This window comes from Mesoplodon mirus (assembly GCF_964341445.2).
Source record: "Mesoplodon mirus genome assembly, chromosome: 4".
In the NCBI taxonomy this organism is placed as follows: Eukaryota; Metazoa; Chordata; class Mammalia; order Artiodactyla; family Ziphiidae; genus Mesoplodon; species Mesoplodon mirus.
This window is the reverse complement of record NC_138979.1, coordinates 176,703,859-176,719,859: the sequence shown is the minus strand read 5'-3', so window position 1 is coordinate 176,719,859 and position 16,001 is coordinate 176,703,859. Positions and strand designations below refer to the sequence as shown.

Sequence of the window (16,001 nt, the reverse complement as noted above, 5' to 3'; positions counted from 1 at the left end):
TTAGATTAGCCCAGTAACGGACAGACACCAGCTTTAATACTTTTAGATATTTCTGTGTACTTTACTCTTCTTTCCACTTTATTTCACAGTTTGTGCAGAATCTCTCATTGGTGCAATAATGAAGTAAGAACATGGAAACATACTTAAGTAGTTGTAGTACCCAAATGTTTGAGGATAGAGGGATACAGAGAATGGGTTTGTTTTATGATCATCCACTTTGGGTTGCTTCTAGGAATTCTATGCCTTTGAAAGTGCAGATTCATTTCTAATAAGAGAGCACGCAAGTGTGGCGTTAATTATTTCTCCTACCAAGTTGGTCGTTGGGCTTACCTCCTCACATCCACTACATCACAGATGGGTAACAGCTTTGGCTGCAGTGGACACAGGTTAGATTTGAACTGCCTTATTCAGATTCTTCCTGAGACTTTCAGAGCCTTTCTTACATTTACAGAATGGTACAGAATATTTTTGAGAAGAAAACTTTTCAAAAGTTCCTTCACATAATTATAAACATATTATTGCTTGAATTGGTAAATAAAATAGTTTTTTTGTTCTGTTTTATTTTGTTTTCAGGTACTTCCAGAAATATATGTCAAGATATTCCACAGACGTCAGGTACACATCTTACTTCAGAAGAGCTACGGGAGAGAAGAGAAGCCTACTTTGAAAAGTAAAGTAGTTGGTACAATATTAAAATTGCATATTTAATATTTACCTTGGCTGTTTTGTCTATTTGTAAACATACAGCTTTGACTTAAACCATTTATTTTATTGAGGGTTCTCTCCTTTTTTAAAATACTGGTTACTGCCTGACCCTATGAGCATTTGAATGTATTTTTTAAAAATTTGTAGCTAATAAACTGTGAAATCAAATATAGTTTTAGGGGAAAACTTTGCCCAGTACTAATTAAATTTACATGAAATAGGGTGAAGGAAACCCTGTAAAATTCGTCATCAAAAGGAAAATGGAATTGGGTCAAGGCAAGAGCAAAGCCTAATGATCCTTTGAATGTACTTCTTGGTTACCTGACCAACCTTGCAAGGTTCTCCTGTGAATTAATAGGAGAAACAGCATTTGCGGTAGGGGAACACACCCCCAAATAGAGGTGATGGTTAATTGCTCCACTCATTGCCACAGTAGGGGGGTACTGCAGGCCCATCAGCACCAGGGACATGAGGGTAACCATAAATCTGAATCATCAGCTCCTAAAACCTAACTTTGTGCCCAGGTTTGTAAGTGCTTTCAAAATAGAAATTTCACCTATAAAATTATCCTTTCCAGTAACTGTCACTCACATCTTCATCCTTTTTTCTTTTTTTAATGATATAACTTTATCTTAAGATCACAGATCTATAATGATATTCAGATCCTCTGATCCCAGGTCAGAAAACAAAGGCCAGTGGCTGAGTCTGGCCTATTATTTACTATGTTTCAACAATTCTAACGTGCACATTTTTTCACATTTCAACATGTCTGCAATTCAGAAGACTCGTGCACATCAGAGTTGGTAGTACTTTAGTAGTATCTAAAATGTTAGAGCATTTTACATTTGATGGTATAATGAAGATAATATTTACTTTGTTTTCTGTTTTTTTTTTTTTAAGTCACAGCTCAGAAGTATATGAAGGAAAGTTCTGATCAACTGACATCCTCTTAATGTGAGATATTTCTAGTCTTTATTCAGTGATAGATTAATGGATTTAATTATGTATAAAATTTCAAAATAGTGCTTATTAGTGCTTGTCACTCCCTTTTAAATTTTAAAATTAACTTTTTTTATTTTTTAATTATGATAAACTCCAAATTTATATAAAAGTAGAGAAACCAGCATAAGGAACCCCTATTTATCTGCTGCCCAGATTTAATAGATATCAGCACATGGGCCATTGTGGTTTTTTTTATGCCCCCATCTCCCATGCTTTCTACTCTCCCACCCCCAGGGTGGGATTATTTTGTATCAAATCTAAACCATCATACTGCATCTGTATTAATTTCCGTGTGTGTCTCTAAAATATATGTTTTTCTCTTAATATAGCCAAATGCTCTTGTCATACAATAACGGAATAATTATCACACGATAATTATTAATGGTAGTTCTATAATATCATTAACTAGTTATTGCTAAAAATAGCTTTAAATGTTTAATTCGAGAAAAATAATATTTTGGAAAATTTATTTTTAGAGATATCTAAATCAAAAAGAACATAATCCTACCTTTAATAACTGATGTGAGTGTTTTGGCAGTCACACGCTTCTAGTCACACAAACGCCCATATATTGTATATCAGTTATACCCATTTTCCCATGATACTAAATATTCTTTGTAATAGGCTATGTTATATTTCATAAAATGAATTTATGTATCACAATTTATGAACCTTTTGATTTTTGCTATTATAATTAATAATGCAGTGAACAATCCTTGTATTGACTTTATGCCTCAAATCTCTCCTCATTTCTGCTAATTATTCTGAGAATTTCCGATTACTAAGTTAAAGGACATGAACATTTTTAAGGCCTTGGTACAGATTTCTAAACTGCTCTCCAGAACAGTTTCCAAACGATACTTCTGCCATGCTTTTTTTCAGACTTCAGTTTTTTCCAGTATAAAATGGTCCAAACAGACATACTTTATAGAGAAACTAGAAAATTCACAAGTACGTGTTAAGAAAGAGAAAATGTCTTTAAAATATAAAAACAAATCCCTCTTTTTTAAAAAAAAAAGTTTTTTAGATTTTTTTGGATTAAAAATGTAGAATTTCTGGGCTTCCTTGGTGGCACAGTGGTTGAGAGTCCGCCTGCCGATGCAGGGGACACGGGTTCGTGCCCCGGTTCGGGAAGATCCCACATGCCGTGGAGTGGCTGGGCCCGTGAGCCATGGCCGCTGAGCCTGCGTGTCCGGAGGCTGTGCTCCGCAACGGGAGAGGCCACAGCAGTGAGAGGCCCGCGTACCGCAAAAAAAAAAAAGTAGAATTTCCAATGAGTTAAACATTTTAGAATACAAAGGATAATGCAGTAACATTCCATAATGACTAAGTAAGTTATAACAAGCACAATGCCAGCTATAACTAATGCAGGTATTTTATTCAACGTTGCACCCTTTTTTAAATGTTTGAGTCTCCTTTCTGACTGGGGGTAGTTGATTGTGTAGGAAAGTACTGTGATGGTTTCCAGCTTCGGCTTACTATCCTCTGCCTCCTGGTTTGGCCTTGAAAATACTGGTGAGAACTTGAGTAGAACTAGAGAATATTTTACACAGTTACTTGTTGCTGAGAAGACTTAAGAGCTAACTTCTTGCGGTTTCTTTTTAACTTTGGCTAGCATTCAGAATCTTGTAGGACTCATTAGTGAAGGAGCTGAGAAACTAATTTTTGCCTTTCAGTAGAATTTCTGATTACTAAACCTATATGGGTCCTTGTCTCAATAGCTTCTATTTTGGAGAACTTGGCTCTAAGGTTATGGAGCCGCTTCTTCCCTCTGATCCTTTCCAAACTGACCCTGGTGCTAATTTGTTTTTCATTGAAATTTATAGGTTTTTTTTTTTCCTGTAGAGCGTTTGAAGCTTCACACTTAATATAGTAGCCACAGTGTTCATGCATTAAGCATGAAAATGCTGTTGAAAGTCTACCTGTTACAAATTCATAGTTTATGAGTAAGAGTTGTTAACTGATATTTTCGTAGCCATGATATTTTTTCCAGTGGTAATCTCCAAATCCATGGTACCTATCATAAAACCCTGAGCAAAACTCTGCTGTGTCAGCTATGTCATTGTAAAACCTTAACTCACATGTTATGTGCATCAGATGAGGCAGTGTGTAAAACTGTTCTGTAAACTGTGAAGTAGCCTACAGGTATATGTCAGTGTTATTAATGCCTTCTCCAGGTGTAGCTCTGAAATGATTCAGATTCTTTCTTTCTGTCACTAAAAAAGTGTTTCCCAACAAGGAGGGAAACAAATGTTTTCATAGCCATGGATTGCTATGATTTTTTTGATTGCCTAATATTTGAGCTACCACTTCAGTGGCGTGGCATAGTTTATCAGCGTTCAGTTTAAGAAACAGAAACAACTTAGAGATGTTTTAAACAGAAAAGAATTTAATACATAAATTAAGGACTTACACAATCTTGGGAAGAGCTGGAGGGGCACGCTATAGGCCAGGCCTCCAGAGTACCACAGACCAAATTGTTGGAAGAGCTGCAACGCTGCCCCAGTTGGATGATGGGGAATCAGGATATCAAGTTTAAGAACACACTGCTTTAGCTGTGATCCTAGCATCAAGAAGCTGCCACCACAGTTGCCTAGAGGTGAACCTGAACCTGAAGTCTGGCCCCCACTGAAACTGCCAGGAAGCAGAATTCTGGAACTGGCATCTCCATGGCTTTACTTGCCAGCAGAGAACAACAAAAGCGGCAGGAAGGTGGCTGTGCCTCATCGGCCTTGTAAATCTCATGCAAGTGTTTAATTGGTAACCAGAATCCTAGCTATAAAGCAATCTAAGACATGTAGTTTTCAGTTTCCCAGCCTCTGTCATACCAAAGGCACAGTGAGAATGGATGCTGATTTGCTACTTGAACATGTTCCATCTTACAGTGTCATCACATACAAAAGGCATCAGAATTGCTTCAAGGTTGGCAGTTGACTTACTTCTCACTTCAAAGTAGAATAAAGGTTATCCCTCTAAAGACTTTGTCTCACCAGTCACTCGCTTGCATTCTGACATACTTTCTTGAATGGAGGGGAAGGAGGGCATGGAGAGGATGCGCCAGGAATTCCTCTCCTCACAGCCTGTCTTTCTTGTGCCATGTTCCAGAATCAGGGTATGCTAGGGGGATCCCAGTGCCTATGTGTCCCTCATTAGCCATGCTCACCAAACTCATAAACCCACGCACACGTCAGTGTCTGGCTCAAAGGCCAACGGAGAAACTGAAAGTCCTACTGGCTGAATTTGCTTTGTTGCTTATATTTAAAACACAGGATTAAGAGGGACCCTAGAAAAAAATATGCTATTCTTTTCATAGTGTTACTGGTCATTTTAAAAGTCTGCTTCCTTTAAAAATCCTTTTATGCATTTTTTGAAAGCTATAGCTTCTTGCTTAGATTGTCAGATGTTTATACGTTTTGGTTTTTAAATTTTTAGCATATACATATGTACATATATGAAATAATTTAAAATTTACGTCAAAGCAGAAATAGTTCACAGAGCTCCTTATACCCTCCACCCAGATTCCCTAATTGTTGATATTTCTGAACCACTTGAAAATAACTTGTAAACACAGTTTCCCGTTACATCTCTCAATACTTCAGTGTCTGTTTTCTAAGTACAAGGACATTCTCCTACATGTTTATATCATAACTGTCATATTTAAATGTTTTAATATTTGGATTATGACATTGATTTTCCTTTTAAGAAAAACAGAGAACTTATTTTAATGCAACAGGTATTACTGAAATTTGATAATGCAGGTTAAATAGTTTTCTTTCATTCATCAAGTATTTGGTGACAGGCACGATTTTAGGCACTGGGGAAACAAACAGGATAAGCTTTGTGCTCTTGTTAGTTGACACTGTAAAGAGGGAGACAGGCAGAAGAATATCAGATGGTGATAAGTTTATGCTGAAAATTAAAATGGAGTGATGAGCGCGTGAGGACCCCAGGTGGCTGCTTTAAGTGGGGTGGTCAGGAGAGGGATCTCTGAGAAGATACTGAAGCCCAGATCTGATGGTAAGAAGGAGCCAGCCATGGAAAGATCAAGTTAACTCGCATGGTAATTTGAGATGCTTTATCTTCTCAAAGGTGCTTATTTTCAGTGACTTCCAACAATATTAAGGATCTGTAAACCAATACATTTGCATAAAAATAGCTACCAGTGGGCTTCCCTGGTGGCGCAGTGGTTGAGAGTCCGCCTGCTGATGCAGGGGACGTGGGTTCGTGCCCCGGTCCGGGAAGATCCCACATGCCGCGGAGCGGCTGGACCCGTGAGCCATGGCTGCTGAGCCTGCGTGTCCAGAGCCTGTGCTCCGCAACGGGAGAGGCCACAACAGTGAGAGGCCCGCGTACCTCAAAAAAAAAAAAAAAAAAAGCTACCAGTGACTCCTTTTGTACAATGTGTTATTTTTGTGGTGAAAATACCTACCCATTACTTTGCCTGATAAATTCGAATTTTCTAAGTTTTCTAGGATCAGCACCGTGATGCTTTTCAGTAATTTATATGAGACTGATTGCTCTTTTTTTAAATTGAAGTATAGTTGATTTATAATGTATTAATTTCAAATGTACAGCAAAGTGATTGAGTTTTACATATATATATTCTTTTTCAGATTCTTTTCCATTAGAGGTTATTACAAGATATTGAATATAGTTCCCTGTGCTATCCAGTAGGACCTTGTTTATGTATTTGATATATAGTAGTGTGTATCTATGAATCCCAAACTCCTAATTTATTCCCCCCCTTCCCCTTTTGTAACCATAGGTTTGTTTTCTATCAGCTGCTTGCTCTTGGCTTCTTTTGTGGTGTTCATGCCAGTGACTCTTCTGTTGTGTGGAACCGTTTATTTTCCACGTGAATATTTTTTCTCATGGCATATTTATTCTTAGGTTTTGTTTTTTAAATACACATTTACTCTTGAATGTTTCAGGCAGCAGGAGCAGCAGGAGCAGCAGCAGCAGCAAGATCCACCAGGACATCCATGTGAAAAGCCGAACACAAGTTCAGGAGCACTTGACAGTGATCTAGGTACGCCTCTCTGATTGTATATCCCATTTGTTACCTGCACGCTCTGTTTGACACCCAGATTCCATGTGATTTTTGGCTTTATAGGCTTTTTTTTTTCTCCTTGCTTTCATTATATTGAAACTCTTGAAGGAATTTGTAATCTACCAAACTTTCTTGGCTTAAGGAGCAGGCTAACTCCTTAGTGTATCCTTAAGTGCCCTTGAAGCACTTAAGCAATGCTTTGCTTTAAAATTGTAAACACCACTTGTAACTTCACAGTAATTCGTACATTCTCCAAAAGTTTCTCAGAGATAATGAATATTAGTAGGTGGAAAATAAGTTCATTTTACCACTGGGAAAACTGAAAACACCTGAGTGTAGTCCACATTACAACAAAGAAATCTAGAGTTACTCCTCAGGCCTTGGTTTAATAATAGGTCTTAAACTTTGGCCAATTATTGGTAGTAGAAATCGAGTGAGAAGGAAACTGTACATGACGAAGAACTTTTAAGTAGAATATGTAAAGAACTCTCAAAACTAAAATAAGAAAACAATTCAAAAAGATGAGTGAAGGATTTGAACAGACACTTCACCGAATATATGGATGACAAATAGCACATGAAAACATGCTCAACATCGCTAGTCATTAGGGAAATGCAAATTAAACCCACAATGAGACACCATTACACACCTACAAGAATGGCTTAATAAAAAATTAAATTAACAATACCAAATGCAGCAAGAATCAGAGCAACTGGGACGTTAGTAGGAACGTAAAATGGTACAGCCATTTTGGAAAACGGTTTAGTGTTTTCTTAAAAACTTGAGAAACTTACACTTAACCATGTGTTCCAGTAGTCGCACTCCTAGGTATATAACCAAGAGAAAAGAAGATGTAGGTTCACACAGAATCTTGTATATGAATCCTTACAGCAGCTTTGTTCGTAATAGCCCCAAACTGGAAACTGCTTACATGTTGTCCTTCAGCTGGTACATACCACAGAAACTGTGCTACATCCAAACAGTGGACTACTATTAGCAATAAAAAGGAATGAATCGGTACTTTCTCCTAATCATTCTGCTAAGTATAGCTAACAACCCCGGACATTTGTACAAAACAAATATAAGAAGAATCTGAAAGGTAGAAGCCAGACTGGCTGAGCAGCTCAGGACCAGAGGAAGACATAGTGGTCAGTATTCTGGATTTTCTTTTTGCCCCGAGAAAAGCCTGCTCTATGGAGCCAAAAGGGACTACTTGGCAAGACAAAAACTTTTAGATAATAAACACTCTAGTCCAGCCAGCCTGGACTAGGTAAATAAACGGGTCCTATTGCTACCCTACCCCATTGGCAAAGGCCAAGTAACGTAATGAGGCACATCTCCTGCCTCTCCGGGCCAGAGTGGTATCAGAAAAAGCCAGGTGGAGAGCTGGGATTTTCTTTTCCTCCAGGAAACAATGATGCCCCCTTTGCCATGGTGTCAGTGGTCTTAGGGGGCCTGGACTTCCACCCAGCAATAAAGAGGCATCCTTCTGGCTTGTCGCCTGGGTGATGTCAGAAGAGGTGGAGTGGAGAATCAGGCCGTCACTGATTCGAGGCCGTAATGAGGAGACCACCCCCACAGTGCCAGTGAGAAGCAGTAACGAGGCATTCCTACCCCGCCTAATCAGGCAGGTATCAGTGGGAAGCCGGAACTCCCACGGATGTTCAACAGTAGTGGTCACACACACCCTCTCCCCATCTGGAAGCAGCGGGGCAGCACCCCTTTTCTGCCACTGGTGCGTGTGTCAGAGGAGCCCTGCTGAAAGAGGAGGTTTAAATAAGATTCACGGGACTTGCCTGGAGGCGCAGTGGTTAGGAATCCGCCTGCCAATGCAGGGGACACGGGTTCGAGCCGTGGTCTGGGAAGATCCCACATGCCGCGGAGCAACTAAGCCCGTGAAACACAACTAGTGAGCCTGCATTCTAGAGCCCGCGAGCCACAACTGCCAAGCCCGTGAGCCACAACTACTGAAGCCCACACGCCTAGAGCCCATGCTCCTCCATAAGAGAAGCCACCACGATGAGAAGCCCACGCACCACAACAAAGAGTAGCCCCCGCTCGCCACAACTAGAGAAAGCCTGCGTGCAGCAACGAAGACCCAACGCAGCCAAAAATAAATAAATAAATAAATTTATTTATTTATTAAAAAAATAAGATTCACATAAGGTAATACCCAAAATACTCAGGATTCACTTAAAAATCACTTGTCATATCAAGAGCCTGGAAAATATCAACTTGAATGAGAAAAGACAATCAGTAGACACCATCACCAAAATGACACTGATGTTAGAATTATCTGGCAAGGATTTTAAATTAGCAACCATCATAAAATGCTACAATGAGCAGTAATGAACATGCTTGAAACATGAAAAAAATAGAAAGCCTTAGGAAAGAGATAGAAGATATAAAGAAGAACCCAATAGAAATTTTAGAACTGAAAAATAACAATAACTGAAATTCTGAAACTCAGTGGACAGACCCAACAGGTGGTTGGAAGGACAGAGAAAAGAATCAGTGTGAACTCGAAGACAGAACAGTAGATACTACCCATTCTGAGCAACAAAGAGAATTAGACTGGAAAAAATTAACAGAGCCTGAGACCTGTGGGGAAGGTCTAACATTTGTGCCATGGGAGTTCCAGAAGGAGGTGAGAAAGAGGGTATAGCTGAAAGAGTATTTAAAGAAATAATAGCTGAAAATTCCCCAAATTTGGCAAAAGGTACCAACCTACGGATTCTAGAAGCCGAGTGAACCTCAAACAGAATAAACCCAAAGAAATCCATGCCAAAACACATCGTAGTCTAACTTCTGAAAACTGAAGACAAAAAAAAAAAATCTTAAAATCAGCTAGAAACAGCTTGCCTACAGCAATTTGCATGACATCAGATTTCTCATCTGAAATTGTGGAGGTCAGAAGGAAGTGGCACACATTTTTCAAGTGCTGAAAGAAGAGAAGTCTCAACCCAGAATTCATGAAAATTTTCTTCAGGAATGAAGGGGAAAATAATGGCTAAAGGAAGTTCTCTAAACAGAACTGTTAAAAAGTAATTTTGAAACTTCAAGAAGGAAAAAAGAACAGTAGAAAGAGTAAAAATATGGGTAAGCACAGTAGACTTTCCCTTTCAGTTTTCTAAATTACACTTGACGACTGAAGGAAGAATTTTAACATTGATTGGGTTTTTAGCATAAAATATAGGAAATACTTAAGGCAGTTATAAACAGGGGAAAGTAAAGGGAGGTAAGATTTCTAACTTTCATTTGAACTGGTATAGCCACTCTGGAAAATAATTTGGTAATTTCTATAAAAACTGAATATACATTGACCATGCAACCAGCAGTTATATTCCCATTTAATACCAGAGAAATGAAAACTTCCATCCATGCAAAAACCTGTGTGTGAATGTTCATAGCAGCTTTATTTGTCATGATCAAAAACTGGAAAAAAACAAATGTCCTACAGTAGGTGAATGGTTAAACACGCTGCGGTACCTCCATACCATGGATACCACTCGGGATTAAAAAGAAACCAACTGTGGACACATGCAACAGCTTGGATGCATCTCAAGGGCATTATGCTGAGTGCAAAAAAAAAATCTCAAAAGATCTTATACTGTATGATTCTATGTATGTAACATTCTAAAAACGACATTTATAGAGATAGAAAGCAAATTAGTGGTTGCCTGCAGTTAGGGAAGGTGGGGGGGGAGAGAAGTGGGTGTGACTAAAAAGGGATGGCAGGAGGGAGATCTTGATGGTGCCATAACAGTTCTCTGTCTTGATTGCGGTGGCAGTGGTTACACGAATCTACATGTATGACGAAGTCCCAATATTCAGATTTAGGTTTGAGCTAAAGTTATGTAAGATTTAATTATTAGGTGAAATTTAGCCAGAGTGTACACAGGACCTCTCTGAACTATCTTTGCACCTTCCTGTGAGTAAATAATTATTTCTCAAAACAAACTTTTTTAAACTAATTCATCATCGATAGACACAAAGTTAAATTTTCTTCCCCTTAGCTGAATGCTTTTAAGTGAAAGATACCATACTGAAAGGCTACATACATAATGATGATTCCATTTGTGTTGACATGCAGGAAAAGGGAGAACTGTAGGGCAGAGAACTGATCAGTGGTTGCCTAGACTTAGGGCTTGGGGATTGACTACAAAGGGGCAGGGCGAGGGAATATTTTTGGTCAGTGGGATGGTTCTGTAGCTGAGTGGTGATAATGGTTATACCACTCTATGTATTTGTCAAAACTTACAGAATTATAAAAGAGTGGATTTTATTGTATGTAAACTTTTAAAATCAACAAAGGAAACTATAGTAGTCAAACAGTTTCTAAGAGCTTACCTTTTGATGACTTTGGAAATTTTCTAGAAATTTCTAAGAAATATGTGTTTTATCCCCAACAGGTGATGCTATGAGTGAAGAAGACATGCTTCAGGCAGCTGTGACCATGTCTTTAGAAACTGTTAGAAGTAATTTCAAAACAGAAGGAAAAAAATAATACCTTTCACAAATCATTTAGATATTCAGTCTTTCCAATATCGTCCTGTGTGTTTACGGCATAGGGTCCATTTTGGTAATGTGTCAAAGAGAACAATTTTCAACAGAGGAAATAAGACTTAGGTGGTTTGCAAACAAAAAGCTGAGAGGGTGAAAAATACATCCGTTGTAGGACTAAATAACGATCCTCCAAACACTAGCCAAAGAGGCATTCAGCAATTAAAGAAATTTAAAATAGTTTTCTAAATGTTCTTTTTTCTTTTTTGAGTGTGCAATATCTAACATGTTTAAAATTAGGGCATTTTTCTTGGATCTTTTTGCAGACCAACTAATTATAACCAGCTATTGCCACAGAACTTTTCCCCCACATTTTATCTTCTTGTCCTCCCTTCTGCAGAGGGAATTTGGCTGACTTTCATCATTGAAAAGTTGCTCTTATTTCTCTTTAACCAAATTAACCTTTTAGGACAGTGTCTCCTCTGTGTCGATAACAGTAACAGTTCCAGAGGATAAACTGTTTACCCTCTGACTATGTATTGTGCACTTGGGTGTTTTCTCATGTTATTTTCTCTGATCACAGTTTCTCTGCTACATGGTTTTCATTACTTTCTACAACTCTTTTGAAAGATGGTAATGTTTCTTGAGGTTTTGCTTTTTAAGCCCTCTAAGATGGGATCATTATTTCATGATTCTGGTGCATTCCTAAACTCTGAAATCAGCTCTGCACAAGTACTTGAGAATAAATGAGAATTTTGTTAATGTCTGAGCACATCCTTTCCCAAATGCTTTGTGAATGTCTTCTCACTTATGTCAGAACTTTATAGGTTTGCTGTAACCTTCTTTCCTGCACCTTGTTGTTTCCTTTTGTTTCCAATTGAGAAAAATAAGAGAAGCGTAGTGTGCAAGTTTCCTTCTGTTATAAAACAACATCCAATGCCCACCATGAATGTATGATAGATAAAATTTGGCCTTCAATTTTAGTAGCAGTTTCATTTTATTTTTCCTCTTGTGACTGGAGCTGTCCTGTTTACAATTGAGTCATGAAGTGCAGATGTCTGCTTCTGCTGTACACCTTTTAGTAGGTATAGTTTGCCAGAGATAATGATCTAGAACATGAAAATAACTTACCAACAAAACTACATTTAAATTTATACTGTGATTTAACACGTGCATCATGTTTAAATAGCTTAGAATTACAGAAGTCACAGTACTTACTAGGTCTGTAAATAAGAAAGTCTTTAGTTTTGATAAACATTCTTTAATTGGGATGCAGAGTTTCTTGCTGGGTCAATGCAGTGGGATGATTTTGGTGAAAATTAACCATGTCTCTCTGAAATGGGCCTTTTAAGTTCTGTCATCTATTCCCCTTACCCTTCATTCTCCATCCCCTTTTGAAGCCCTTTTGAATGATGAATTGTTCATAAGCTAAAATTTAAGAAGAAATTTCAGCGGACAACTTAGAAAATTAAAGTATGATATGTTGCCATATCCTGGTGTATGGCTACACACATTTTATCAGGGAAAAAGTTTTGATATAGGATTTATTGCTAACTGAAAAGAGATGAAAAACTGCCTTTTATTTATGATTATGAAATAGCTTTTTCTTGGATAGAGACAGATGTTTTTTTCGTCATTATTTTGTGCCAAGTAAGTTTTCGGATGTTTCCCTTACATAAAATTAGATGGTTTTCTTTTAAAATCTAAAGTTTTCTTTTGACAACTGAAGATGTTTTAGAAGAATTACAAAACTTTAGAACTACAAGGGATGTTGGAGTTTGATACTACTCCCTAAGATTTACTAACCAAAATATTTTAAGACTGGATATTTCTGTAGTTATCCCAAGTATGCTAGTCATACTTTCCATGGATATTTGGCCTGTATCTTTTACGTTCAACTTTTCATATATTTGAATTGATGAGCTACCTAATATAAAAACGAGAAAATGAATATACATTTAAAAGTTTTAACCTTAAGAGTTAGGGTTAGGGTTAGGGTTAGTTCTTCTATTACATACCCTTGTTAAAGCACTTAAAGAAATGTGGCATGTTGACCTTCGTTTGTTAGGGATTTTTTTAAAGCAGGGCTGAGCACACACTGGATATATTTGAATGTGTTTATTTAGTTGTGAAATTGTTATATTTGGCAGGCAGATTCAGAATCACTAGTGAACTGCCATCTTGTGTGGATTGGCATATATTTAACTGAACATTTAGATTCCATTTCTTAATCAGTTGGCCAGTATGAAAAGATGCCAGTGCTCATAACCACAGTAAGAAAATTTTAAAGTTACACAAAGCTATAGTTCACACATCAGGAAGTGCTGTTTACTTTAAACCACCTGCAAGTCAGGAACAATGCAATTCACGATAACTGTTCTAAGAACTTTATTTATATAAAGATTTCCATTCTGTTTTACCAATTGGGAACACCTTACTGTTTAATATTTAAACTACTGGTATCATTTTTCTAATGTATAATTTGTATTACCGGGATAAAATACGTACCATGACAATGTTAAGTATTATAAGTAAAGTTTAAACAAGCGTTGGAAATAACACTTTCATACTTATAGATGTCATGGATTTAATAAGTAGTTATTTATGTTTTAAAAATTCAGAGAAGTTAACATCTGATCTAAACCATCAGTGTACATTTTTATAGTAATTAACACACGAATATTTCAGTAATGTAAATTGTTTGAGGGGGCTTCCCTGGTGGCGCAGTGGTTGAGAGTCCGCCTGCCGATGCAGGGGACACGGGTTCGTGCCCCGGTCCGGGAAGATCCCACATGCCGCAGAGCGGCTGGGCCCGTGAGCCATGGCCGCTGAGCCTGCGCATCCGGAGCCTGTGCTCCGCAATGGGAAAGGCCGCAACAGTGAGAGGCCCGCGTACCGCCAAAAAAAAAAAAAAAAAAAAAATTGTTTGAAAAGGTTGCTGCAGGTAAACTGTATATCAGCTCTAAGATCTTGGCCAAATAATTTACAATTCGCAGAATATTTAAGGAGGTGCTTTTTTTCTTTAAAACTTAATTTTTCTTAATTAAGACTTTATTCATGCCAAAATTAATGAGGAAAAACTCAACTAGTTGAGGATCATTGTAGGCAAAACTACCCATAGTCTACATTGTTTCATTTAATATTAAGTCAAATAAAGTAAATTTTATGCCAGTAAGAGCTAAGTCACATTTTTAATGTCTGCATGTTTGATACTATTTTTAAATAGTATCAAGTTAGTGCCAAGATGCACTAAATGTCTTAAAATTGGCCCATTGGACCTGTGCAAATTCAAAAAAGATTGATTCTCAGTGCATAAGCAAAATACAATGATAATAATTGAAATAGCCTAGAATGAAAAATAAATCTTGATGTTTTAAATTCTTAAGAGGATTCAAATATTAATATTGATGACTTTGTATTAAAAACTTTATCTGCAATTGGAGAGGTCTATGGCCACTACTTTCAAAGTAAATTGTTTGTTGTAGCTGGGCCCTAACAAGCATGGAGATGTTGCAGATGTGATCTTAATTAAGAAAAATCAGATTGGATTAACTAATCATTTCAGCAGTATAAGTAATTTTTCATATTTTCAAAATAAAAACTTTGCTTCATTTCTGGTCCATTTATAACCAGCATCTTTTGCTAAAGAGATGAACCAACTTGTTTTTTAAAGTCTTATACATAAAATATTTTTGTTCCATTTTGCTCTCATGAATGAGAAGATTATTGACATGGTTGGTTAATTCTTGAATTTTTATCTTTTTGTTTTGTAATTTGAAGAAAACCTGCTATTTTAATTTTTTTGCAAAATGGTCTGGCATTTTAAGAATTAATGCTAGTAACCACTTCTAAATTTATAGCAATTGGCATGTTTCATTATAATAGTGTATCAATAAATATTTTAAGACTATGGATTCGTAGACTAGGAATGGGAAGCATTAGTGAAATATATGTGGAAATGCCTGATTCATTTAGGAAGCACTTCACTTGGCTCCTTCATATTTCAAAGGTGAATGTTTTCAGGAATTTTTTTTAAAGAGGAAAACATACATTTGAATGTGATTATCTAATTTCTGCAACACTGGACTACTAGGAATAACTTTTTAAAAATTACTGTTCTGTATAAATAAACTTTGAAATTCAACTACCAAAAAACATTTGAAGTGAAAAGCATTCTTTTGGCCAGGACACAAGTGCACTGTGGCAGTGCCATTTGCTCAGGACCCACCTCTGCAGCCCTTCTGTGTGTGCTCCTCTGTCTGAGTTGTTTTGCCGTTAATACACACACAGGCCTTCCTGTCTGGTCCTTAGAAAAGCCGGGCTTCCAAAGCACTGTTGAACACTGAGGATACTGTAGTTAATGTGGATGTTGGATGAGTTGTATTTTAAATATCAAAGATTATTAAATAAAGATAATGTTTGCTTTTTTACTTCTGTTTTTATTTGTGTTTATTGTTAATTTATAGCTTTGCATTCAAAGTACGGTTGGAGCATCTGCACCCTCAGAGCCTCTCAGAAATGCAGAGTTTCAGGCCACACTCCCACCTACTGGATCAGAACCTGCATTTTTAACAAGATCCCCAGGGGATTCACATGCAGAGTGAATTTGAGAAGCATTTTTTTATGGATGTGGTGATGAATGAAGCAGGTCAGGGGAAGCCACTGATTCTCCATTCCAACTACAGTAACTGCTGCCAGAAGGCCCACTGTTACTGGATCCTGATCTTTTCTAAGAGAGGCT

At 37.4% G+C, this 16,001-nt stretch overlaps 1 protein-coding gene across 4 annotated transcripts in view; it reads left to right on the top strand.

Moving 5' to 3' along the window:
- The window catches only part of ATXN3 (ataxin 3), a 35,852-nt gene extending 20,168 nt beyond the window's left edge, over positions 1-15,684 (top strand). For 2 of the 4 annotated variants that reach the window (XM_082617205.1, XM_082617204.1), the window contains exons 9-11: positions 574-670; positions 6,639-6,736; positions 11,170-15,684. In XM_082617205.1, coding sequence (XP_082473331.1) covers positions 574-670; positions 6,639-6,736; positions 11,170-11,264 — 290 coding nt within the window. In that variant the 3' untranslated portion in view covers positions 11,265-15,684. Of the gene's footprint in view, positions 1-573; positions 683-1,605; positions 1,660-6,638; positions 6,737-11,169 lie in introns of those variants that run through there. The other 2 variants (XM_082617206.1, XM_082617207.1) reach the window with 2 other exon arrangements.
- The last annotated feature ends 317 nt before the right edge of the window (positions 15,685-16,001 follow it).